This window comes from Penicillium chermesinum, assembly GCF_028974085.1.
Source record: "Penicillium chermesinum strain IBT 19713 chromosome Unknown utg000003l:1.0-5111272.0:1.0-5115320.0, whole genome shotgun sequence".
Taxonomy (NCBI): domain Eukaryota; kingdom Fungi; phylum Ascomycota; class Eurotiomycetes; order Eurotiales; family Aspergillaceae; genus Penicillium; species Penicillium chermesinum.
Genome location: NW_026695313.1, coordinates 2,822,205 through 2,845,624, shown reverse-complemented (window position 1 = coordinate 2,845,624; position 23,420 = coordinate 2,822,205). Strand labels below are relative to the sequence as shown.

At 51.3% G+C, this 23,420-nt stretch overlaps 8 protein-coding genes across 8 annotated transcripts; 3 read left to right on the top strand and 5 right to left on the bottom strand.

The window, feature by feature from the left end:
• Positions 1–197: 197 nt before the first annotated feature.
• On the top strand, positions 198–1,437 carry N7468_004000 (3-deoxy-7-phosphoheptulonate synthase; the record flags this gene model as incomplete). Its single annotated transcript, XM_058473297.1, has 3 exons — positions 198–203; positions 267–321; positions 377–1,437. 3 exons carry the CDS (start codon positions 198–200, stop codon positions 1,435–1,437), a joined length of 1,122 nt encoding a protein of 373 aa, XP_058332300.1.
• Positions 1,438–1,897: 460 nt separating this feature from the next.
• On the bottom strand, positions 1,898–4,078 carry N7468_003999 (F-box protein; the record flags this gene model as incomplete). The annotated part of the gene is made up of 1 exon (XM_058473296.1): positions 1,898–4,078. The coding sequence occupies one exon, from the start codon at positions 4,076–4,078 to the stop codon at positions 1,898–1,900; it is 2,181 nt and encodes a 726-aa protein (XP_058332299.1).
• A 1,560-nt stretch (positions 4,079–5,638) lies between these two features.
• N7468_003998 (putative DUF221 domain protein) lies at positions 5,639–8,161 on the bottom strand (the record flags this gene model as incomplete). Its single annotated transcript, XM_058473295.1, has 3 exons — positions 5,639–6,405; positions 6,574–7,762; positions 7,826–8,161. 3 exons carry the CDS (start codon positions 8,159–8,161, stop codon positions 5,639–5,641), a joined length of 2,292 nt encoding a protein of 763 aa, XP_058332298.1.
• A 594-nt stretch (positions 8,162–8,755) lies between these two features.
• N7468_003997 (putative glycogen debranching enzyme Gdb1) lies at positions 8,756–13,478 on the bottom strand (the record flags this gene model as incomplete). Its single annotated transcript, XM_058473294.1, has 5 exons — positions 8,756–8,824; positions 8,884–9,531; positions 9,555–10,436; positions 10,472–13,196; positions 13,267–13,478. 5 exons carry the CDS (start codon positions 13,476–13,478, stop codon positions 8,756–8,758), a joined length of 4,536 nt encoding a protein of 1,511 aa, XP_058332297.1.
• Positions 13,479–13,955: 477 nt separating this feature from the next.
• N7468_003996 (uncharacterized protein) lies at positions 13,956–14,159 on the bottom strand (the record flags this gene model as incomplete). The annotated part of the gene is made up of 1 exon (XM_058473293.1): positions 13,956–14,159. One exon carries the CDS (start codon positions 14,157–14,159, stop codon positions 13,956–13,958), a length of 204 nt encoding a protein of 67 aa, XP_058332296.1.
• A 1,023-nt stretch (positions 14,160–15,182) lies between these two features.
• On the top strand, positions 15,183–17,965 carry N7468_003995 (exocyst complex component Sec10 family protein; the record flags this gene model as incomplete). The annotated part of the gene is made up of 3 exons (XM_058473292.1): positions 15,183–15,294; positions 15,344–17,627; positions 17,695–17,965. 3 exons carry the CDS (start codon positions 15,183–15,185, stop codon positions 17,963–17,965), a joined length of 2,667 nt encoding a protein of 888 aa, XP_058332295.1.
• A 938-nt stretch (positions 17,966–18,903) lies between these two features.
• On the top strand, positions 18,904–19,821 carry N7468_003994 (putative extracellular SCP domain protein Pry1; the record flags this gene model as incomplete). Its single annotated transcript, XM_058473291.1, has 3 exons — positions 18,904–19,212; positions 19,271–19,394; positions 19,466–19,821. 3 exons carry the CDS (start codon positions 18,904–18,906, stop codon positions 19,819–19,821), a joined length of 789 nt encoding a protein of 262 aa, XP_058332294.1.
• Positions 19,822–20,112: 291 nt separating this feature from the next.
• On the bottom strand, positions 20,113–22,551 carry EifCb (translation initiation factor eIF3 core subunit b; the record flags this gene model as incomplete). The annotated part of the gene is made up of 4 exons (XM_058473290.1): positions 20,113–20,541; positions 20,601–22,134; positions 22,221–22,413; positions 22,479–22,551. The coding sequence occupies 4 exons, from the start codon at positions 22,549–22,551 to the stop codon at positions 20,113–20,115; spliced, it is 2,229 nt and encodes a 742-aa protein (XP_058332293.1).
• Between the last annotated feature and the right edge of the window lie 869 nt (positions 22,552–23,420).

Sequence of the window (23,420 nt, the reverse complement as noted above, 5' to 3'; positions counted from 1 at the left end):
TCTCACCGATGATCACGTGTGCGTGATTGAGTCATTATACGGCTTTTTTTTTTCTTCGACCTCACGAAGTCTTCCTTATTACTTCCTACGATAATCGCTCCGCAAGACTTCCTTTGCCAGTCTAGGATATTCTTTTCCTCCTGATTCTGTGGCATCAATCTCCGCGAAGCCCTGAAGCCCTCGTCTCCTGCCCCGCCATGTCGGTGAGTTCGCTCCATGTGATCAACTCCGAATACTTCAAAACATTGACACCAATTGAACTCTAGTTCTTCATTGAAAACCCCAATGTGGGTAATCATAGTCACCTAGAAGACTCCCGAAGTTCGTCTCTCCCATCAATTCCTTCAATGGAAGCTCCACGCTAATTCGAAGCCAGTTCTCGGCTACAATCCCCTCACCCCACCAAACCTCCTCCAGCATGAGATCGCCTTGACAGAGAAGTCACGCCAAACCGTCCTTCAAGGACGTGAGGAGGCAGTGGCCATTGTACACGGGACTGATACCGAGAAGCAACGTCTGCTTGTCGTAGTTGGCCCCTGCTCGATCCACGACCCAGACATGGCGCTGGAATACTGTGATCGTCTTCTGAAATTAAAAGAGAAGTACGCCGATGAGCTGTTGATTGTCATGCGATCCTACCTTGAGAAGCCGCGCACCACAGTCGGTTGGAAGGGCTTGATCAACGATCCCGACATCGACAACAGTTTCAAGATCAACAAGGGTCTTCGTACTTCCCGACAGCTCTTTGTCGACCTAACCAACAAGGGCATGCCCATCGCCTCGGAAATGCTCGACACCATCTCTCCCCAGTTCCTTGCCGATTGTTTATCGCTCGGCGCTGTGGGCGCCCGTACTACTGAGTCACAGGTCCACCGCGAGCTGTCCTCAGGTCTGTCCTTCCCTGTCGGCTTCAAGAATGGCACCGACGGTACTCTTGACGTGGCTGTTGACGCTATCGGCTCTGTGAAGCACCCTCACCACTTCCTGTCTGTGACCAAGCCTGGTGTGGTGTCCATTGTGGGTACTGTGGGCAACCCTGATTGCTTCGTTATTCTGCGGGGTGGTAAGAAGGGCCCCAACTACGATGCCGCTAGCATCGCCGAGGCCAAGTCCAAGCTCACTGCGAAGGGCTTGCCTGCTCGTTTGATGGTGGATTGCAGCCACGGCAACTCCGAGAAGAACCACAAGAACCAGCCCAAGGTTGCGGCTGTATTGAGTGAACAGATCGCGGCCGGTGAAGACGCTATCATGGGTGTGATGATCGAGAGCAATATCAACGAAGGAAACCAGAAGGTTCCCCCCGAGGGTAAGGCTGGCCTGAAATACGGTGTCAGTATCACCGATGCCTGCATCGGCTGGGAGGACACCGAGACCACCCTCGAAACTTTGGCACAAGCCGTTCGTGCCCGCAGACAGAAAACCAACGGAGCAAACTAAGACATCTATGTCTCGGGGTTTCTTTTTTTTTGATTTCAGTATTGGCCCTTTTGCTCGAAATTTTTGTCTTGATAATGACACATGATTGTATCAACGGAAGGGGCATTTTCCGAGCGGTTACTAGAACTAACAAAAAGTTTTGAAATACGATGATATCCATGGGTTCTTAGCATCACCTGGACTTACCATGCGCAAGAAATATAGAATCAAAGTGATTAAAAAGTCGGGTTGCCATTGTCCGCCAGTAGCTCTATTTTGGGATCCAAGTTCTGTATCCTCCTGCTCGTAGCTTCGTATACTACGAGCTTGAAATAACTATGGGGTATGAACATCACTTCAGTCTACTAGTGAACGCCTGAATGAATATTGAATGGGAATATGTGAGCAAAGGAATATATGACAAAGATCTTGCAAATGACCGAGTGGGGACATCCACTTCGGTTGAACCCAGCTAACATGCTCATGAACCGAGGCTCTTCCAAGGCCCTCTCCGTAACCCCAGCTCAGTAATCTTGAAGTCGACAATACACGCAGCGAAAGCAGGCCGGCGCATAGAAGCAGCATCATCACGGACGCCGGCCGAGTTGCGTTTTCCTTTAACGGAGGGTGCGGACTTGCGACAGCGATCTGCTCCATATCGACCCGTAAAATCAACTTGCAGCTGGGAAAACTTGCGCTTCCTGTTGGGTCGAGACAGTGCATGTTGCTCTTCAAGGCTCATCAAACTAACCGAGTCAATGAGACCGCTTGGACCGATATTCACACGCTTGCAGAATGGAGCTGCAGTATCTTGGGGTGCTGAGGTGTCGATGTCAAACAATGTCGCCTTTCCAGAAGCGTCGAAAGTCCAGATTCTCGCGCCACCGTTACCTGTCTGGATCGCCAGATCCACCAAGTTGCTCACCCGACCTATCTCTTTCCCATAGACCTTGAATGGCCACATCATGGCCGTTGCTCTGTAACTGACACTCAGTAGAAAATCCCAATCCCCGCTCTGGCTTTCGGCGAGACTCTCTTGGTGCTTGCGAGAGTGATCGGAGTCCAAAAACCAGTCGTGGGCCAGGTTACTGTCCCCCATCACACCGTTGACCAGACGTTCACGCTCATTCCGGATCACGTTGAATACGTCGAGGGGTATAGAAAACAGCACTATGCGGTCACGGTAGGCAGCGACGACACGTAAGCCCCAGCTCAAGTCTGAGCCGACTGCAAAGGCTGTTGGTGTATGCGCATCTTTGGAAGGGCTGCATCGGCCTTTCTGCAATGGAGGAATGCATACGAAGGCTCGGGTTAGACTGGCTGGGCCACCAATAGGGGCGTCCGAGCCAATGCATAAGAGACCGGTCCGGGGCTCAACGAAGATCATATGATAACCGTCATTTATTGGCGCTGCCCGGTAATGGTGGCAATGGGTAGCGCGGACGAGGTTGAGTGATGATGACCTATTCAGAGAAGCCTTCCGATTGCAGGACCTGTTGTTCCCAAGAAAGTTGAATTGGCATTTCTTGGCATGACCAGAGAAGGAGGATTGACGACATGCACACTCGGGTATACCGGGCCCAGCCATCGAGGATATAAGCCGCAGTTCGTCGGGGCTTTCGGGAGAGCTTGCCAGAAAGTGCAAGACTTCAGAGGGCTGGGACATTGGGAAATGTCGACGCTGGTCTTTCTGTGTTGCTTCGTCGACCCAGTGTATCTCGATGCCAGCGGCGCATCCGAAAGCCACGCAGCGACGACCTGGACAAAGAGCCATGGTCTGAGGAGGGTGATCTTCAGAGCAAACATTATAGTAGTAATGAGGTGATCCATTTGATGATGATGATGATGATGGTCTCGGAGCACAACCTTGAATATCGTTTCTATCATCGCCGTAGTCCCCTATATCGCATATCATGCCGACACGATTTCGCAGCAGTGCAGCCACCACGAGGCGCGGCGTACTTGTATCTAGAGTTGCCGATACAACCTCAGAAGAACAGGATATGCTGGATATGAGGGTTATACCGGTATCTTCCGATTTCGTCGAAGATATGGCCTTGGATCTCCTGTCATCGAGACGATAAGTGTAAATCATGTAGCCGCTGGTAACAATAACGTAGCCACCACATCCGCTGACATTGAAACTTTTGACAGCGCTTGAGGCTTTGCTTTGCGGTGTTGTTGAACAGAGACCCTGGGAGCCATATCTTCTACTCTTCCGGTGTGACCCTCGCGAGAGTTCCGAAAAGTCTGTTATAGCAGCGATCTGGAAGCCGGGCTTTTCGACACCGACTTTTCTTCCAGAGAGCAGACATTCCGTTGCAAAACGCTTGCTCATTCTCCACACTTCACTTTCATGGCTCAATAATGAGGAGGCCTTCTGCCGTGCATTGTCCTGCCGCCATGCATCCCACCACCCGGCCCTCCTTAGCATTATCTCCAGGAGTCTCTTGTTTAGCCCGACTCTCATCCATTGCGAGCATGTCCTCCGCGCGTTATCAAAGTCTCGTGGCGACAATAAAGCGAATATTTCCAGGAGGATCTCCGCTGGGGCAATATTGGCAGCTGAAGATGATGGGGTACCGACCACTTTGTTGACTTTTAGGGTGCAGGGCTCTGGTGTTCGCAAGACACGGTTGGTGTGAGACCTTAGGGTTGGCATCCCGTCACCTAATCAACTCGGTATGTTCCGACATGCACTACCGTCGATGAAGAGGTCTGCTTTGCAAAGTGCTTGCGCGGGTGCGTTATCTGGTGTATGGAGGTAGGAAAATATAAGAGACCAGCGACTGTCGTTGATTAAATCCGGATTTGCTGCGTACGGGATTCATGCAACATCCAAGAGTAGAAGACTCCACCCAAGAAATCGGCCGATGAACCGCTAATGTGGGGAAAATTGACAGAGTCTCGATCGCGCAAGACCCTCAATCGATCTATTCGTCCTAATCTGGTTCAATGGGACTGCCAGCGGTAGTATTACCGGATTGAGGGAATTCGGGGAATCAGGGCACACAACTCGGGCTTTGAGAGGGGACGAGTATGTTGGCAAGGTTGTATTCCCACATATAAAGAAGACAGTGATACTGAAAGCGGTGGATCAAGAATCTGATACCTGCAATCCTGGAATAACAACAGTACATGGGCAGGAGATGACTGGAGGCAAGGGCCCTCGGCTGCATGAAAACACAGTATTATACGGCAAGTTGGAAAACCTTCGTTTGCCATCTCGGGGGCGATGGCGATCTGACATCGCCTCGGCTGAGACACGAGCCACGTTGATGGCAGAAGACCGAAGAACGTAAATGTGGAGGTATCAGGCCTCCGAAAGGTGTTAGCCGCGACAACATGGCCCTGTTGCCTTTCGAATCCATCAAAATGACAGGTCGGATATGAGCGGGCCTGCAGAATGGAAGAGGCAACGTCCCAAGGCGTGCTGCTCGGGCCTGAACCGCATAGGTCACCCGTTCAAGGCATCTGTAACTCTCGCATCGAGTAACAAACCCATGTGCATTCCTCGAAGTCCGCGATCTCCGGGCTAAGGAATGTGGGCAGCACAGTCCGAATGCGGCTGTGCGAGCCCTTGGCAGAGCCTGTCACCGGGTTGACGAGAGACAAATTGGCTCTATAGACTGTTTACGAGCACAACAACATCCTTGTCTCACTGGAAGAACGGCTGATTGGCAGCGGGAAAGAGGGAGAAGCACGGGGAACATTGTTGATGCTCGGCGCAAGGCCAACCCCCCAGGAAATCACCAGGAATGTGGTGTTGCACGCCATGTGGACCGTGGATTCCAGAAGCATACAAGTCTGGCTTATTTAGGTGATTCCCCCCGTTTCCATATGTTTTGTATGCTTTTTTTCTCTTTTTTTTATCCTTTTCAAGCGAGGCGGGGCTTCGACCAACCTGACGTGGTCATCCCTTGCAATGGCCATCTGCCGTAGGTTCCTTTCCAATCATCCCCTAGAGTGCTCTCAAGTTACTGAATACTACTTTGGAGCCAAATTCTATGCATTTCCATTATTAAACTATGTCAAGGGTAGTGGATATCACAGTCGTAATCATTATGTACCAGAGAGTGGAGGGGAGAAGAAAAAAATTCACAATAAAAGTCAGATGGACATTAATGGGGAGCAGAACGTTGTCCATTGCCCTGAGGAGAATGGCGACCCGGGAGCCATGCATCATGCAGCGGCACGATTAAGCTTGGGTTCACATACTTCTTCAGCCGTAGCTCCAAATCGCGCCCTCCAATATGGATAGGCATCGCGTCACGATCGAGGCCGGATGGTGGTGAAAAGGTTGTCGAAGGGGAGACGGGGATGTCTCGCTATTGTCTGGCTGATCTCGGTTGATGCTCTTCAGAGCAATGAACTTCATCAGCGGTTCGTAGGTCCCAGAGAACCAATAACTAAACCAGACGGTGAATGCAAGGAGAGGGAGCAACACCAGCACACGAGTCACGTATTGCTGAAGACCCAGAACACCGATCATGGCAAGTTGAAACACGACCAAACCAGCAAACACACGGTTGCAAATCATCGGCCACGCTCGCCCGGTAGAGTGCTGCTGGTGATCCATCGCATAGAGCAGCTGATATTTGTAGATGAACATCCCTATACTGAAGTAGACAAGGCCGAAGATGCAAATCAGCCAAGAACTCGGGAACACACTGTACACAATGCAAATGATGAAAATCAAGATGGTCTGTGGAATGGAAAGCCCGTAGCTGAACTGAGGCGGCGTGGACAATTCCGCGTACTCCCGGGGAGTGCTCGCCATCATGAAACGAAGTGGGTAGAGGGCGACACTACCGAATTCGAGAAGTCGGAAAGGAAAGAGTCCCAAGCCTTGAAGGACGAGCAAGTTGATATAGAAAGGGGCAAGGCCTTCCAATGAGTTGGCCAAGGCGAATGCGATGGTCTCTGTGTCTTTGAAAGCATCACGCAGGTTTTCCCAGAAGCCGAGAAACCCACTAGCTGTACCGAAGACTGTAAAGATCAGGAATAAATTGAAGAACGAGAAAAAAAAAGTTTTTAGAAATGACCGAAAGCTCAACATCCCCACGGGACATCATGCCTTGGTTCTTGGAAAGCCCTAGCGGTTGGTTAGGATGAGTAAAAAAAATGTTCTCTTGCAATCGTAGAGAGGTAACTTACACTCATATAGATATGGCACCGCGATCGTCAACAGCGAGAATGCTAAGGTTGGGAGACCAGTCTTCACGAGCGACTTCAGGATAGGGTGCTGAGAGAGGGCGTCGGCAAGGCCTGGCAAGAATTTATGCAATGTCTCGAGGTCCAGGAGCGAGGCGATCGGCAGGAGAAGAACGGACCAGAAGATAGTCAGAAAGCCGATCATGATGCTAATCGACCATGACTGGAACATTCTGCGTGGACGAGAGAGGTATGTATTCTTCCAGATAACATCAGCGGGAGCAGGGGCAAGGCGAGCGAACATTTGCATAGGGTGCGGATCAATCGTCGCCTGGACAAGCATTTGAGAGGCTGCAATCGACTCCATGGTGACGAAAGCAACGCTCGTTGGGGGATATTCCTTTTCTCGAGCTGCCAGGATCTGTTCATTGATCTTGCGCAACCTCTCCTCATAGTAATCGATGGCGTCGATACTTCGGTGCTGAAGCTTGAATAACCCATACCATACTCGGACCCGCGGTCGCTCATTGGTATAGTCAGAAATGTAATGTGGTTGCTCGACTCCCGCTAGAAGTCGTGAGCGCTCATGATCTTCGTCCAACGGAGGCTGGTAGGTCAAGGGAAGGATATCCCCGTCTTGCCGCCGCTCATCATGTCGACGTTTATATCCGATATGCTTTGTCCAAGCTCTTTCCAGAGACCGAAGAATTTCCATGCGTTCGTCGATCAGTCGGTCTAACTCTTCCCATTTTCGGCACAGAGTGACCGTCTCCACTTTGCCGACTCTTAGACCTTCCACAAACTTTTTGATCTCATCTTCCGATTTCAACTCGGTTGGGATTCCCGAAAGGCGAACCGTGCGATCCGTAGTGCTTGTCTGGTTTCCAAGGTAAGACTGTCGAGTACGAATGATCTTCGTTGTTTCTTGCAACAAGAAATAGAAGGCCAACCCAGTGAAGATGTAAGGGAAGACCACATACATCCACAGATAAGGCGAATCAAATAGCTCGTCCTTGTCCTTCTTCCCCTTTCCCAGAGAAGAAGTCGTACCATTCTCGGGTGGAACAATATCGTCCCATCCCGGGACTCCGTATTTGCCGGTATTCGCATAATGTAAAGGTAGGATAATAGTCAAGGCGAAGATGCACACGGAGAATAGAAGCCGAATAGCGAACTTGAAGAACGACAGGAACTGAATGAATCATGTAAATGGTTAGCAGGTCCTCCTTCCGCTTTTGAGAGTACTGTAGATTACCACGTATGCGTCCAGCCCAGCGGAGTGTAAGACTTCCTCCTCCGTAATGCGATAAACGACTGGTATCCAACCGAAAAAGCTATCGGGAAGCTCTGGCAATTGCGAAGCAGCATTTCTCTGTTTCCTCCGAGCAGCGTAGAGCTCAGTCCATTTAGGTCGCAGTACACAAAAGGCCAAAAAGGCTCCCAGGCCGAGGGCGAAACTAATCACAAACTGGGTGTACAGATCGCGTTGCCCGTCGGTCGGAGGTCGGCCAGGCCTACCATCATCGGGAGTCTTGGGGTCTTTCGCAAGCGCGGTCAGCATAGCTGTCGCCGCAGATGTGGTGAAAGACATTTTCTGGATCAGAGGGCGCCTTGCGCCTCCGCGATATTGGGGGGAGGAATATCACGTCGAGGAATGCTCCAGGCGGTGGTTTCTTCAAGTCATGCGGCGCAAGGGGTTCCAAGGGGAGGGCAGCAACGGCAGAAGGGGTATAAGGGAACGGCAGAACAGTCAGCGTCACAGTTCACCGGAGCCCTCGTGGTTTCAAAGAAAAACAAAGGAGTCGAAGAAGCAACTTGTTTTGGCCGGCGATGACGATCCGGGTGGGCTGCCCATCTGAGTCAGCATGTGTGGAGCCCTGGAGCTAAGCTTCCACCGGATGCGTTTCAGAAGGTCCCCAGTGCGCACTACTTCTACTGCTCCGTTACGAGAGATTCGAAGAAACTTCACCAAAGCTCAAAATTACTTCCATTAATTGTTAATAGCCCACAGATATCGATCTATTCTAGTATGCAGCTGGATATGCAAAGACCAACTTCGAGATAGGGAGGTATGATGGAGCAGGATTGGATTCGGGTTAGAAGAAAATGCAACGTTCGTATGAGAAATTCAGAATAGTATCATGTGCAAGTCCTGCAAGAGACAGAGACCAGGTCAATGATATGCTTAGGAAACTTGGGTGGCATCGTAGTAGAGATCCAAGAGACAGCCAGCAGACCAGGACTGGGTAGGAGACTGCCACAAGTTAGCGCATGATTGACAAATCGATCAGTTGAATGAATTGGAAGACTCACGGAATCACGACACTCTTCGCCATTCTTGTTTGTGAGTTCATGTAGTCCTCTCCATGGGCTTTCTCGCAATGCTTTCTTGCATCCATCAAGTCGGCGAGTGATCTGCTGGAATGACTCAATACGGCCCTCCGGTGTCTCACGGCGCTTGAGGTCAAAGTGTAGAAGAGCACGAAGGAAATACCCGCGCGGCCATACCCATTCGGGGCCTTGATGATAGTTCCGGCCCTTTGCGGTGGCAAAGTCATCAGAGTCGTCTGAGTTAACGTAGTATGGGCGATAATTGAGGTCCGAAGGATCCAGGGTTGCCACCCCAACAGGTCCCAGAATAGCCTCGTCAGCGATGGACAACGCCTTCAAAGCGTTCTCCGGGGTGAAAAGGGATGGTGCGACTGCCATAGCAATGGTGAAGTTCGACCGAAGCTGGTAATCCTCAAAGGGCTTTCCAGACTTGTACAAATCCTTATAGATTCCACGTCTGTTGATGATGCTGGCATCCACATCGTATTGGCTGTCATCCTTGGGGTTAGCGGGGACAAAATAGCACCGTTCAAAGTTACTCTTGAGCTTGTCAGCCCAATCCTTGAAGGTAATCGACTTTCCTTCGCCGATTTCAACGCCCTCGTGCGGGTAAATCTTAGATTGTTGTAGCTCGGTAACCCAAGATAAGGCACTGTATAAGAGTCCGGTGATCTCAATAGCAGCCCCATCTCTAGGTGTCCCGGGAAACCTTTGTTACCGGCCTTGGCACTTTCCCCCATCTTGTCTTGCCAGGTACCGCAGTTCCATTGGCTACCACCGAAGATGATTCCAGTTTCCCAGTCGACTTTGATCTCGATGTCAAACCCTTCTGGCTTCATCTGGACGTCGAGAGCAGGCCCAGCATTGTACTCCCGGAAGGACATACCCCGCGCATGTCTCTGGAACACTTCTTGGATGATTTCCAAAATAGTTGAAGACTGAGAATAAGCCCGGGGGTCATCATGGGGGAACCAGGTGTCGTCATATGGAAGGAAACGCCGCGGGACCTTCTCTTTAAGCAGGTCGATCCCGTTTGGAGCCATCTTAACATAGTCTTGGATCGTCTCCAAGAAGAACCATACGGAATCTCTGGAATTGTACCTCGGAAGTTTGCCACTGCTCAACAAGTTTGGTATCATACCGTGTTTCAACACACTGGCAAAAGCAAAGATATGTTCCTTAGCCTCTTCAAAGCGGCCGGTGCAGAGGAAAAGCCCACGGAGCGAGATGAAGACATCCCGACCCCAGCATCTCGCCCAGTCAACAGCGAAATGGGGCAACCCTGCGGCAAGACTAGGTACCTGCTTCGTCGGCCACAGGGAGGCGGAGTTGACATATCCTGTTTGCTGGATACTGACCATCGCAAGCTGATGAACGAATTCCTGGCCGTGGCGTACGTTGTCGCTCAGCTGATGAATACCCCTTTTCCAGGCGGCATTGTACGCAACTTGCACGATTATCGCGAAGTACCGGGGAAGGAGGAAATTGGGCAACCCCCTAACGGCATCAAACTTCTCACGCAGCCAGGCGCTTGGCTTGTTTAGGCAGCGAAGCCCTCTTTCGAAGCCACATTGGCCATGCGCCCGACGACATAATCTAGTGCCCATTGACCATCTCGGAGATGATCACACAAGGGATGTCCGAGCTGGTTATACTTAATGATATCTTCAAGAACGCTCCACCAGCCTTGAAGACCAGCGTAAACAAGTGGACCGTGGTTGGGAATGGTGTACACGCCATCTCTTCCGTCGCTAGAGTCTCTCTCTTCTGCGTCGCATCGATAGAGAACAAAGTTCAAATCAACAAGGCTCAGCTCTGAAAAGGCCTCGTCAGCTCCGCTCGAGATGAAGTTTTCCAAACCGTCGGCATGCTCAGTACTTGGGATCCACGTTTCGAATAGGGCGATGGAGCCAGGAACCAAGCTCTCAAGGACGGTGATTGTGACATCATTACTATCGCCTTCGATATTGGTACCATTGACATCCCTTGTATGGCTTGGAAGGCCCTTTAAGAGCTTTTCATCACTCAGAACCTTTGACTTTGTATCATCACCGGCATCTACAGCAAGGACCCAAGAGCCGAGATGCTTAGCTTGGGTGCCTGTGATGTGTGTCGGAGACAATCCAGCACCACTTTCATTGCCGGGGAACGCAGTGTGGGCGATCAGGAAGATTCCCTTTCTGGTCTTTGGGTGAACTCGATGGACTGTAATATACTCCCCATCGTGGTGAATGTGGGTTTCGTCATAGCCCTCGACTCCCATCATCGTGTGAAGCTGATTCAATAACTTCTTCACACCGCCAATCCCGTCACCGGCGCCAATTTGAAGCTCCTGATCACCGGAGAATGGCGACTCGTACTGTCGGGTCTCATGAACCAAGTCAACAAGCTTCGGATACACCTCATCGTAGCCCATGACACTTCCAATGGCTGAGGCGCACATGGCAACCAGAGCGGCATTGGGTAGGGTGTCCCGTGGGTCACGCTTTTGAGCAGGGACCTCGTTGTCATGAGTGCAGTCCATGAACAGTGCCTGGACAGGGGTGGGACGAATATGGGTGATATTTTCTTTCGAGCCGCCAGCCTTAGCGGAAGCGATAGCATGGCTACTGCCTGCAGTGGGTAGATCTACATCGAAACTACCGATCGGACGGCCGCCATGACGATGGACCAGACGACTCAGTTCAGCCGTGCTCCAGGGCTGCATAGCCTCTCGAATGAGAGCGCTGATACCCAGTCTCTTAACAAAAATGTAATCTGCCTCTTCGGATCCTGTGAAAAGTTCCGCGAAAACGGTCAAGTTCGGACGCACTTGTCGTGCTTCGTCAAGCAAATATTCCGCGACAACTAATGGGGTAGAGTGGCAGTTGTCAATGCGGAATCCCGAGAAGTATTTGGCCATGAGCCGGGTATACTTGGTCATGAAATCCCACAAGAAAGGCGAGTCTTTTGGTGAGTTACCGTATCGGAGCTTGACACAGTCACCCCAGACAATGACTTCTCGACGCAGGTAAGCCTTCGAATCCGGTCCAGCATTGTCGCGCATGGCATCGGCATTCCAGATCCAGCCATTGTTCGCCAGGGCAAGGGCTTTGGGATTGTGCTTCTTCGTGACTTCGTTTATTGGGAGACGAGTGAAGTAAGACTCAATCAATGGGCTCTCCTTGGTCACAGGGCCGAGCTTTGGGCCGTGATCATCGATTCGGAGATATTTGGTGCGATTGAAAAGTTGATCGAGGATATCAGCCAGGTCCGTATCGTACTCTTCGTATAGAGGCAAGTTAACGGCATCGAGTAACTTGGCTAGTGATGCTTCTGCATCTGCCAGGTTAGAGGAGCTTAAATCATGGTCGCCATGCAGAATAGTCAAGATAGCAGCACCGAACGAAGCATCTACTTTCCGCTCGAAGCGGCCGCGGACTTGCTTATAATTTGGGATTCCATGTTCACGAACAAGTTGCGCTTGGTCCTTAAGAGACATATTCTGGAAACCAGAGAGGAGATCGCCTTGAACGATGCTCTGATCAGCCTTACCTTCCGTCCAGGCAGCTTTGATTTCACTGGCGCTGGCCTTGACATCCAAGGCATAGTATTCCCACAGACGCAGGGAGTCAATGACTTGTTTTCGGAGCGCATTCATAACGATGACCAAGTCATCCACTGACTTGAACTCAGTGGGTAAACCGAGGCTTTCCAGATCATCGCTGAACTTCAGCAATGCAGTGTCTAACTCCAAAGCGGACTCAAGCCAAGGCGCGGTCTCGACACTGTAACCGGCCTCTGGGTGCTCCTCTAGCCACTTGCTGTTATGCGCCGTGTGGTTCCAGACAACGTCGGTTAAAGTCAGCAACCCATACTCCTTCTCCATGCGAGACACCAGAGATGCGACATCGCTCTCGCCATTGGGGAATAATGCGGAGTCAAAAGTCAACTGGTCAAAGATACTGTACGGCGAATTTGATGCGCCGCGTGCCATGAGCGGTGTGAAATGGACCATATTGTAGTTCCGTTGGCTGATTCCATGGAGATGCTTGTCCCAGTCAACAGGGTACTGACCCATAAATTTCGAGATGACCGAGAAGATGGACAGGGCATTGAGTGGTAGATCCTTGCCCTGTAGAGTCAAGCGGGGCGAGACGTCAATGTAGTGGATCGGGGTCTTCGTAGGCTCAGACGTGGGCACTGATTCGACCGAGAAGCTGGGGAGCGGGGTGAAAGTCGCATAGTACGCGAACGAGCCCGCAACCTTGATCGGAATGTCGATTTGGATGTTCTCGTTGAAATTGGGTTGCAACCTAATCGCGGCTTAGAACTTGACCCGGGAAAAGAACCCATTGGGGGTTGTGAGTACAGAGTCCTCCATACCTAAATTCACGGAACGTCTGGCGGTCAAACGCCTTGTCTTCGGGGATGTTCACCCACAAGCTGCCCTGGCGACAGATGGAGCTAGTGCCCTCAATGATGAATCGCAGGATGTACCCTGAGTCGGTGGGAGAAGGGAGGTAAATATAACCTCCCGGGACATCAGGTGAGCCATCATCCTTTAACGGGAGCAGGTGAGCCTGCGAAGAGCTCATGGTTGAGAGAAACCGATCGGAGGCGAAAAGAGCTCAAGGATTCAAGACCCCCGGGTGAGCGAACGTAAGAGCCTGATTGTACAGGCAAGGGGGGGATTTGAGAAGAGGAAATCTGGGGATTCCCCCACTTTATAATCGGAGAGGGGTAGGACGGTAGGACGGACTTTGGAGGTTTTGGTGCTTCCGGTGACATCATGCATCGTCCGGGGGGGAGGAGGGATGAGCGATGAGGGATTGGGGGGATTAGCATGAGCGATTCCAAGGTTGTCCGTGTTCCAAGGTTATATTTTATCGCTTATCCGTCACTCCTGTGCTAGGAACCCGGGCAGGCCTTCATAGCCTCCCATATTCTTTTATTAGTACCAGCTCCATTTGCATTGTCCAGTGTGTATTCCCTGTTTTGTGTCCAGGACCGACAACAGGAACTCCTATGCCGATTCTGGTTTTATGGGCCGTGGCCCAGACCCCAATAGAGCCTCACGGGTAAGTCTTGGAAAACTTGAATTTGTCGAACTCAGAGTTTTCATTGGACATGGAACTGCTTTGCTGTCGAGCATCCCACCACACCACATCTACAGTGGATCGGCGAAATCTGGGATCTTCCAGCTTGCGCAGGTTTACCCATGCCAGGCTTCCGGATCCAGGGAAACCACGGTCGCATATGGTATGCTCTATCACCATTGACTTGATCTCTTAACCTAGTTAACTTGAATTAGTCTACTGGTTAGTCCACCGGTTAGTTACTCGTACAAGATAAGGTAAGCAATGCACCAGAGGCCCCGAGCCTCGGATGCTTTTCGTTTATCAGCATTGGAGGCTTGAATACCCCGTCGTTTATCTCGGTCGCTCGAGGACTGCAGATTGCATTCTTACTAGTAGAGCTGGTATAGCCTAGCTCGAGAGAGTACCACGTAAATCCGCTCTACTTCAATGGCTCCTTATACTAGACCCCTTTAGACCCCTAGACTAATTAGACTGGAGCCGTAGTAAAAGAAACAGTACTAGCCAGATTTCCATAAAAGAGTTGTGTATTCCTAGGAACTTGTGACCGGGAGATCCCCGGATAATAATATGAATTTATCTACCACACACAGTCCGCTCCCCAACCTGAATATGGCTGGCCTGTAAGGGGCACTTTCTGCCGGCAGAACTTCGTCTGCCCGCTTCGGTCGTCACACTGGCACCTGCTTCCCAAGGGTTGCCTGCCCACTTTGCGGAGCAGATGATAGAACGCGGGCTGAAATCAGAGGAGAAAAAATAAAGCCTTTCAGACAGGATCCTTTCCTCTCTGCGAGCACTAACTGGCATATGATGTTATCTGCCATAATTACTACTTTTCTGTCCAACTTTGGGTTCAACACGTAGTTGGTCTTGCTTGTCCTCGACCAAGTTCTCACTTCCACACATTTTATTAATAGCACAAGGGTACATATAGACGTCCCCACCGCTGAGTTCTGCCGGGAGGCGGTCAAGGAGACCCTGCAACGATGATCTCCGGTTCTGGGGGACGATCGCTGGCATGCGACGTGCGGGATATATTCCTGAACATTTTCTCGACTTCAAGACCCCTAGCCCAAGGCCGCTCCAGATATCAGGGCTGGAGGTGGAAAGTCAAGGGGTTGAGTGACTGGAAGCTCTCTGCCCCTCTCACCCAAGCACCCCGCAATCCAGCTGGTCCGCTCCCCATGAAGACAACGGACAGTGATGCCGACCGGGAAAAAAGGGCAGCCGCCTGCCCAGCCGCGCAGGGATGTGCTGGCATCGCTGAAAATGGCTTCGCTCGAGCAAGTCGTTGCTCGAGCCGCCTTGCCTGCTGGTACGTCGTACCGAATGAGCCGTCATATGCGGAAGCTGATGTCCACCAGAGATTATGTCCGCGATCCTCGACTACCTTGATCCTGTCGACTTGATTCGTGCAGCACGCTCATGTAGGCTCTTGCATGAGATGGCATATGACGACACTCGCTGGGTGCAACGGCTCAAACGAATTGGTTGCTGGGATGAGACCGATGCTCGGAAACATGCAGAAAAGAAGTTCGGCACCGTCGCTAATATGGATATCGTGGAGGCGCAAGAGGGGGTGGAGAGCCTAACTGGCCCAACTCCTGCAATTGAGGTTAACAAAGCAGCGATTTCGGACATGAAGGGTGTCTCTGATGGGTTTGACAAGATAGACTTGGCGAGCACAGTCCCCCCACCGGACGTCGTGGAAAGCGACCTTGAAGACCCAGACCTGGTAGTTCTGAAGCAAGCCAGGTCTATCAGAGGGGAAGCCAGACAGGAATACGGGAAGATTCACGGCGCATTAGCTCCTTTCTACTATGATATCACCCAGCGAGGGGCCTCTGGTGACAGCTTGGTCTTCTCGAAGTATCAAGATCCGCAGTCGCAAGCTCAGATGTTATCGCAGCTTGTTTCTTTCTCCAAGAGCGATGTTTCCCAGGGATGGAGCGATCGTGTCAACCGCCTTGAGGAAGCCTTGTCCACGTTCGAAAGAGCCGCTCTGAACGAGTTCCGCAAAGGATACGAGTCAGATGACATTGATAGCACCATGAAAAAGTACGCTCATGTTCTGTTTACTCTCAATGGTGGCTATTCGGCGGTTGATTTATTTATCCATCACAATCATCTGGTAACCCGCAAAACCGAACTAGGCACGGTGGGTGACTGCCTCGATGGGTTGACTGGTCAAATAAAGATCAAAAACACACAGGCATTCTTGACTCGCTTCAGTGTGGCCTATAACGAAGAAGTGGCTATCATGAATCGTGTGTTTCCTGCCTCACTGGACATGGCCTCTGCCTTCATGGAAAAGGTTGGGCAAGACGTGCTGTGTCCATTCTTCGCGGCTATCTTTGACGAACTTCATCGCACCAATATGGAATCATACCTCACTGCAATCTCTATGACTTTCGTCCAATGCATGAACTTGTCAGAAGCCTTGCTTCCGATCCGGAATGCCGGGGATCACTTTGATCGGTACTTGGACTCTATAGTGATCAAGATATACGAACCGCATATTGATACTTATCTCGCTGAAGAGTTTGCCCATTTCAAGCAAAACGCAGAGGGTATCGTACGGGACTGGGACCGCCAGCTTTCGGAGCAAGCCGCCTCGACCGAATCGTACTTGATGTCCAATGTCAACCGTCAAGCCGACAAACGCGATTTTCTCACCTCCTTCAAAAAAGTCATCATGATGCCTGTCAGCATTCTGCCAAGCTTCTCAGCAGCCAAGCCCAGCGATGAAATCAAGTCAGATACTGAATCTACCCCCCTTCCAGCTGGGACAAGGAGTCCGTATCGCTTCTCGACCATCTCATCACCAGCTCCTGCTCTTGAAATAGCTCCTACCTCTGAACTGGCTGCGAAAGCAGCCATCATGAAATCCAAAATGGAGGGCATTCGGTCGCTCTTCAGCATTGAAATCGCCTTGAACTTGGTTCACTCTGCTAAATCAAGCATTGAAAGAGCCGCACAGTTTGTGCGGCTGGGCGACCATTTCGGAAAAGCAGCGAAGCACCAGTGTGCGGCGATATTTGTCTCGCTGCTACGGATTTTAGGGCACGATCATGTCATCGCCGGGTTTGACCGCGCTGTAGATCATCTATCGAGCTATCGGCCGCGGGAGCAAGGCGAGCGGGATGACTCTGGAGTCGAGCCTCTGGTGACTTTTCTTGAGTTGGTCAACGTCGGTGACCTCATCTTGCAGATGGTGGATGTCTTCTATGAGCAAGAGTTGGTTGGGACGCGTCTCACTGACCGCGGTGATTTTGTTGATCCGGCTGTGATGGCAAAGAAGAAGTTTGAACAAATCCTTGACGAGCGAGTGGCGGCGGGGCTGAACAAGGGTATTGATGTTCTCATGGAAGAAGTGGACTACATTCTTGCAACTCGGCAATTGGCTACAGACTTCAACCCCGGCGTCTCCTCAGATCCTCATCGACAAACGATGGACGTCGGGATCAGTGACGCTGCAGCTGCAGTGGTCGATGTCGTTTCGTCTCACACGAGGATGTTGGTGGGAAGCACGGATAAAAGTACACTGGACGTTTTCAACCAGGAGGTCGGCCTGCGGCTCCACACTGCACTGTGCAAGCATATCAAAAGACAGCGAATCAGCGTTGAAGGATCCCTGAAATTGATCAGGTACGTTGAGGCTACGCTCTCCAGTCTTCGCGTGAATGCACCTCTCGCCATACTAATCCATCATTAGTGATATGAACCATTATTTCAAATTCGTGCAATCACTACGGAACACTGAGCTCCTAGTCTACTTCAAGGCGTTCCGCGAGCTTGCACAGATCTATCTCATTGATCCCTCGGATGCGAAAGAATTAGCGACGATTATTGCTGATGCTGATCGCTTCGACGGGATTTGGCGCGCTGAAGAGGTTTATGAGTTTGCAGAACGGCGAGCCGACTGGTTCCAGGTGAAGCGCGATGTAGAACGCGCGATGTACGGCATTGGGTGTAGTTTGATGTAGCAAGGACCACGATACCCCAAATCATTGCATAGCGGGCTCAATAGATAAAGTGTATAGAAAAGGTACGATGAATTGAGTTCATGATCATGACATGACAACATCTTGAAGTGCATTTCCGGGCACCAGGGGTTTTGAAGTTCGAAACGGTTTCTGGTAGAGGTGAGACCCGGCGCTTAGCACATTCCTATAGTTAAAGGGGTACTTATGGTCGACTCCTATAGTCGACTCCTATAACAGGATCTCCCATTGGCGTTTTTCATGAAATCATTAACAGCTAGCATCTAAGTATCCTATTACACCTCTACAACTTCACAACTCAAAGCGCATGCCAGTGCGGTCCATGAGATCTTGGGGCTCGTGGGCGCAACGTCGCATCTGACGTCAACGGCGGCTCCTGCAACCCCCAATTCGGGCTGAAACGAGGACCCAAAAGTCTTCCGTACCAACTAACGACGCTCAGCAGTCGAGGGGTCAAACCAGTGATGAATCAATATGGTTAGGCGCCCACTTCTATTCGTGGACCGGTCAAAGGGCCTTCCTCTCTACAGACCCTCGCCCAAGACCCACTCTCTCCATGCGGATTCAAGTCCATTGGCCATGACGCTGACATCCGCTCAATAGGGTGAAACTATGTTCCTGGTCAACCGCTAGAACTCAAGAGTCTGGACCCGCCCTAGGGCTGTTATATGTTCCTGGTAGCGCTTGTTGAGAGAATGGTTGTCAATTTCTATTCGGAGACGCCTTCCAAGTCTTTGCTTCTGCCACCGTGCCCTCGGCTTTGTTCTACGTTCGAAAAACCGATTGAATATTCTTTCTTCGATTAAACTATTGGCTTGAATTATGTCGTGAATGAGGCATTCGACTCCAGTCTTGGCTCATATTTATAGCAGGACCAGCCCTGCAGACCGTCTAAGCTTATCCTTTCTACATTGACGAAAATGACTGAGATACGCTGGATTATTCGCCCATGGCTCCTCTTGTTATTGCTTGGCTTCTTCATGAAGGCCCGCGCCGAAGAAGAAGTGGTCGTTACTGTCACGGCGACTGCCCACGCAACAACGTTTGTGCAAGCCACACCAACAGTGCCAAAACCAGCTTCATATACTTCCCTTTCTGATTTCCAGGACACCGTGCTTCGAGTGAGCAACCAGTATCGTGCCACACATGATGCCGCATCATTAGTATGGAATGAGACACTGGCCGACTATTCGCAGAAGTGGGCCGAGAAATGCATCTGGAAGCATTCGGTGCGTACATATACTAGTAATTATAGTACTCGAACTGGTGTGATTGACACTTCGCTAGGACGGCCCTTACGGTGAGAATCTCGCGTTTGGCTATGCGAATGCTTCCGCTGCGGTGATCGCGTGGGGCGACGAGGGTGAATTGTATAATTTCCAAAAGCCTACCGGGTTTACCGAAGAGACCGGTCATTTTACTCAGCTGGTTTGGAAGTCAACCACAGGGTCGGGTGCGCCGCAGTAAACTGCGGATACACAGACGACAAAACACGCAGGGACGTCTCTCCCAGAGCGGCAGATGGAACTTCGCGGGCTCAAGGGTGGTATGTGGTCTGCGAATACACACCAGCGGGCAATGTCGTCGGGGATCACAATGCCTACTTCAAAAAGAATGTCTCGCCCAAGAACACTGCCATGACAACATCTTCTACCACTAGCAGTGCTTCGTCCACCGCAACCACTACTGCTCCCACCTCGTCGGATCAGCCACAGGGTGGAGCAGGAGCCAATTCACTGGAGTCCCCCCTTCCACATGATGTTACTCGCTCTTGGAACAGTAGGGGTCGGAATGGGCCTGTATACCTAATAGCCACTCTTACGAGCTACGTTTTATAGATTTAATAGAGGGGAAATAGCGACAGCTGCTTTGTTGTAGACGTTTCTCATGCTTATCCACATTGCACATGATGAGCTTAGTTGGAAATCCATATCTAACTCAATCTATCGGTTTTGAGAGGCCCCGGTCCTCAAGGCGTAAAGAGCCTGGACAATAAGAAAAACAACCCGGGGGAGATTGGTGAACCAGGTCCCGTAGGACAGACACCGGCGAGAAAATGAAAAAGGAAAAGGGGGAAACGGAAATGGAGACACATTATTTGCGAGAAAGTGAGACAAGATGGGGGGTCCTTAACCAATGATTTCCTCCGTCTCCTCGATGATCTCCTCGACGATCTCTTCGACCACGGTATCGCCTTCTGAATCGCCGCCCACTGGCGCATCCTTGGCCAGCTTGGGTGAATCGGCTTCCTCGGGCAGACCGAAAGCCTCCTTCTCCTCGGCCAGAAGCTCCTTCTCGCGGCGCGTCCAGGCAAGCCACTCGTTGAGCACCCGCTTGCGGGTCTCCACCACGGCAGTGTTGGCGATGTCCACGGCGTACTTGTCCTCCTCATCGAATTCCTTCGAGTACTCACGCAGGTTCTTGCGCACCTGCTTCTGCTCCTCCTTGCTCAGGAAGGTAGGGGGCCGTGGCCGCCAAGCAAACTGCTTGAATTTCTCGGTCGGGTTATCAGAGAGTGTTTGGCCAGAGAAAGTGTGCAAGTTCCAGCCGTTTTCCATCTATGGCATAGTCAGTATATCGATGCGAGACATCAATCGGACAAGGAGGATAAGCTTACCGAGTGCGTCCAAACACTAGCACTGCTGACAACGTAGCGTCCTGTTGGGTCCCACTCGATGTCGGTAACACCATAGTGCTCGTTGGTCTTCATGAGCTGCAGGTTCGCAGCAAGGTCCTTGTCAGCATCCGTCTTCTCGCCCTCAAAGTCCATATCCCAGAAGTCAAGGTCAAAGTTGGACTGGGAGTGAACAGTAGCCACAACAACGAAACGACCCTTGGGAGACCAGTAGATACCGTTGCTGGTCTTCTTCTCGATGGTGCGGACAAGCTTGAAGTTACCAGCGGTGATACCCTTCTTCTCAGAAGCGAAGAAGGAAACGGAGGTCTTGGGAGGGACAGCAGCCCCGGTGGGGTTCTCTCCGTTGGTGATAAGAACGAAGCGGGATCCATTGGGTTCCCAGGCAAAGTTGATCACAGTGTCCTTGAGACTGTCAACCACCTCGACTGGAACACCCTTTTCGCGTACGCGGAAAATTTCCAGGTTGGTGGCCATCGATTTCTTGGACTTGGAGTGGCGGTCAACCTTGACACAGACATAGGCACCTTGTGATTGCCAGTGCAGCTTGACATCGGAGACATTGAACAGGTTGCGAGTACGGACGATTTCCTTAGAGGGCACGCTCATCATGGCGACACGGGCAGGGTTGCTGCCGATTTCAGGAGTCCAGAAGCAGAGAAGCTGCTCGTATTGCTTCACACCCTCGCGGGTGACGGTGGCTGGTGACCACTCGAAATCATTTACGCCCTCGATCTTCACTGAGGTCTTGCCCAGGAGATTCATGTTTGGGACTTCGTAGATGGAGATTGATTGGCCCTGGAGCATGCGAGCGACATATTTTTCGTCCGCGGACCATTTGAAAGCGGGCCACTGAACCTTCTTCTTAGGTTGAACTTCGCCGTCATCTGCAGGGCCGGCAGCGAGGTCGTGTGAGACAAAGGAACGGAGAGGCTTGCCAGACTCGATATCCCAGACAATGATGTTCTTTCCATCTTCCTCGTAGGTCAGGATGGGTTGGCCCTCCTCAACTTGAATTGGGCGCGCGGACCAAGTAGTCAAGTAGCCCTCTAGTGGAGAGAATTCAATGAGTTGGACGAAAGGATGAGGGAACTGTTTTTGCTTGGAGAAAGAAGGTCCACCCCAAAGTTGAACACCCTGTGGGTGGACGGAAGCCAGGAAGGTACCCTTAGGGGACCATTGAACGAAGAGCTGTGTCCAGTGCGCGCGATCGACAACATTTTCGGGCGGATTGGATTTGTTGTTCCAGAAAACGCCCACCTTGTCACCGCGGTAAAGGGCGAACTGATCCCGGGCGTTGGGGTCTCCCAACCACGAGCGCAGGTGCTCCTTCTCTTTGAAGGGCTCAACCTCGGGCGCGACATACTCTTCCTCAACACGGCCCTCCCGGCCATAACGCTCAATGTCCATCAACTTGTTCACTGAAAGAATGTGCTTTTTATCGAGGGGAACGCCGTGCAGTTGCTTAACGGCGGCGACTGCTTGTTCGGGGGTTTCATATTCGACGAAGGCATATCTGTAAACAGGGCAAAAAAAGGTTCATCTCAGCCACTTTTCGCGCTCTCCATGATTACGAGCCACCAAGAGGTTTTCAGCACTCACCCTTCGGACATGCCCTTATCATTCAAAGGCATATAGACGGCATCTTCGGAGGTCTGGCCGACGGTGTTCAATTTCCTCAGCAAGAACTTGACCAGCTTCTGGCGAGAATCCTCGGGGACCACAGGAAGTCCATCGATCACAACGAAGGTGTCCAAGCCCTCCTCGACCTTCACCTCGTATTGTTCCTTCAAGTCTGTTGAATTTGCGTTAGCGATTTAGAGGGAGGGGCACGCGATGGGAAAAAGTTTGTCCACGCACCAGAGAAGTCGATCTCCTCCTCCTCTTCCTCGTGGAGGTCCTGCTCAGTCAGGGTATCGAAACTGGGCGCCATGACGGGTGTTAAGGCGACAGCCGTGCAGCGAGGGGGTCGGTGTTTAGCTGGGGATACTTGAAGATAGGTTTTCGGCTCGCAACACAAATCCACACAAATCTCGCCGTGAAGCGGGCGCCCGTCTGTGTGCGCGCTGACTCAGCTGGGGAGGTCCCGAGGTCATGTGACCTGCTTTGCGCGCGCTGCCTGAGGCTAGAACATTTGCGAGTTCCAAGTTGCTGAAATCGCAACACTCACTCCATGAAGACATGAATGTGCGAAAAGAACTTTGGAATTTAGCTCTTCTTGGGTACAGTGTCTTCTACGGACCCTTTAACAAGCCAATAGCATGCGTCCTCACAATGCACCCTGAAGCTTCTTTCTTACAAAACTAAACATGTACAACTTGTGCATGGCGGAATTGATAATTTTCCTCTGATTTTAGCATGAAGTTAATAAGCCCAACTGGCTCCATATCATTTTGAGGGCTCTAGATAGCTCTTGTACAAGTGTACCTACACCTAAATCCATTGGACTGCAGCACAATGTACATCGGGCGATAGACCCGGGTTAGTCAGCATCGCCCAGCTCACACGCGCCAAACGCTTTGAGGTTCATCCAAAGGTCCACTGGCTGTTACTTGCATGGAGCTTTGCCTGCAAGTATATCCCGCATTGACCAACACACTAATCGCAGAAATCATTCTCTTCTCCTGGTCTCCCTAATACCCCATCCAATACTTTCGCTGTTTCCCATAAGCTCTACTGCTATTCGATTCCTTGCGCCCTTTCGGGGTCTCCCGTTCCCCCACCGTCATTAAGCGCCAGTGCGACTATACCCACCTGACTTGTTCCCTAAGTACCTCCTCCCGCGCAATCAAGACACCTCCA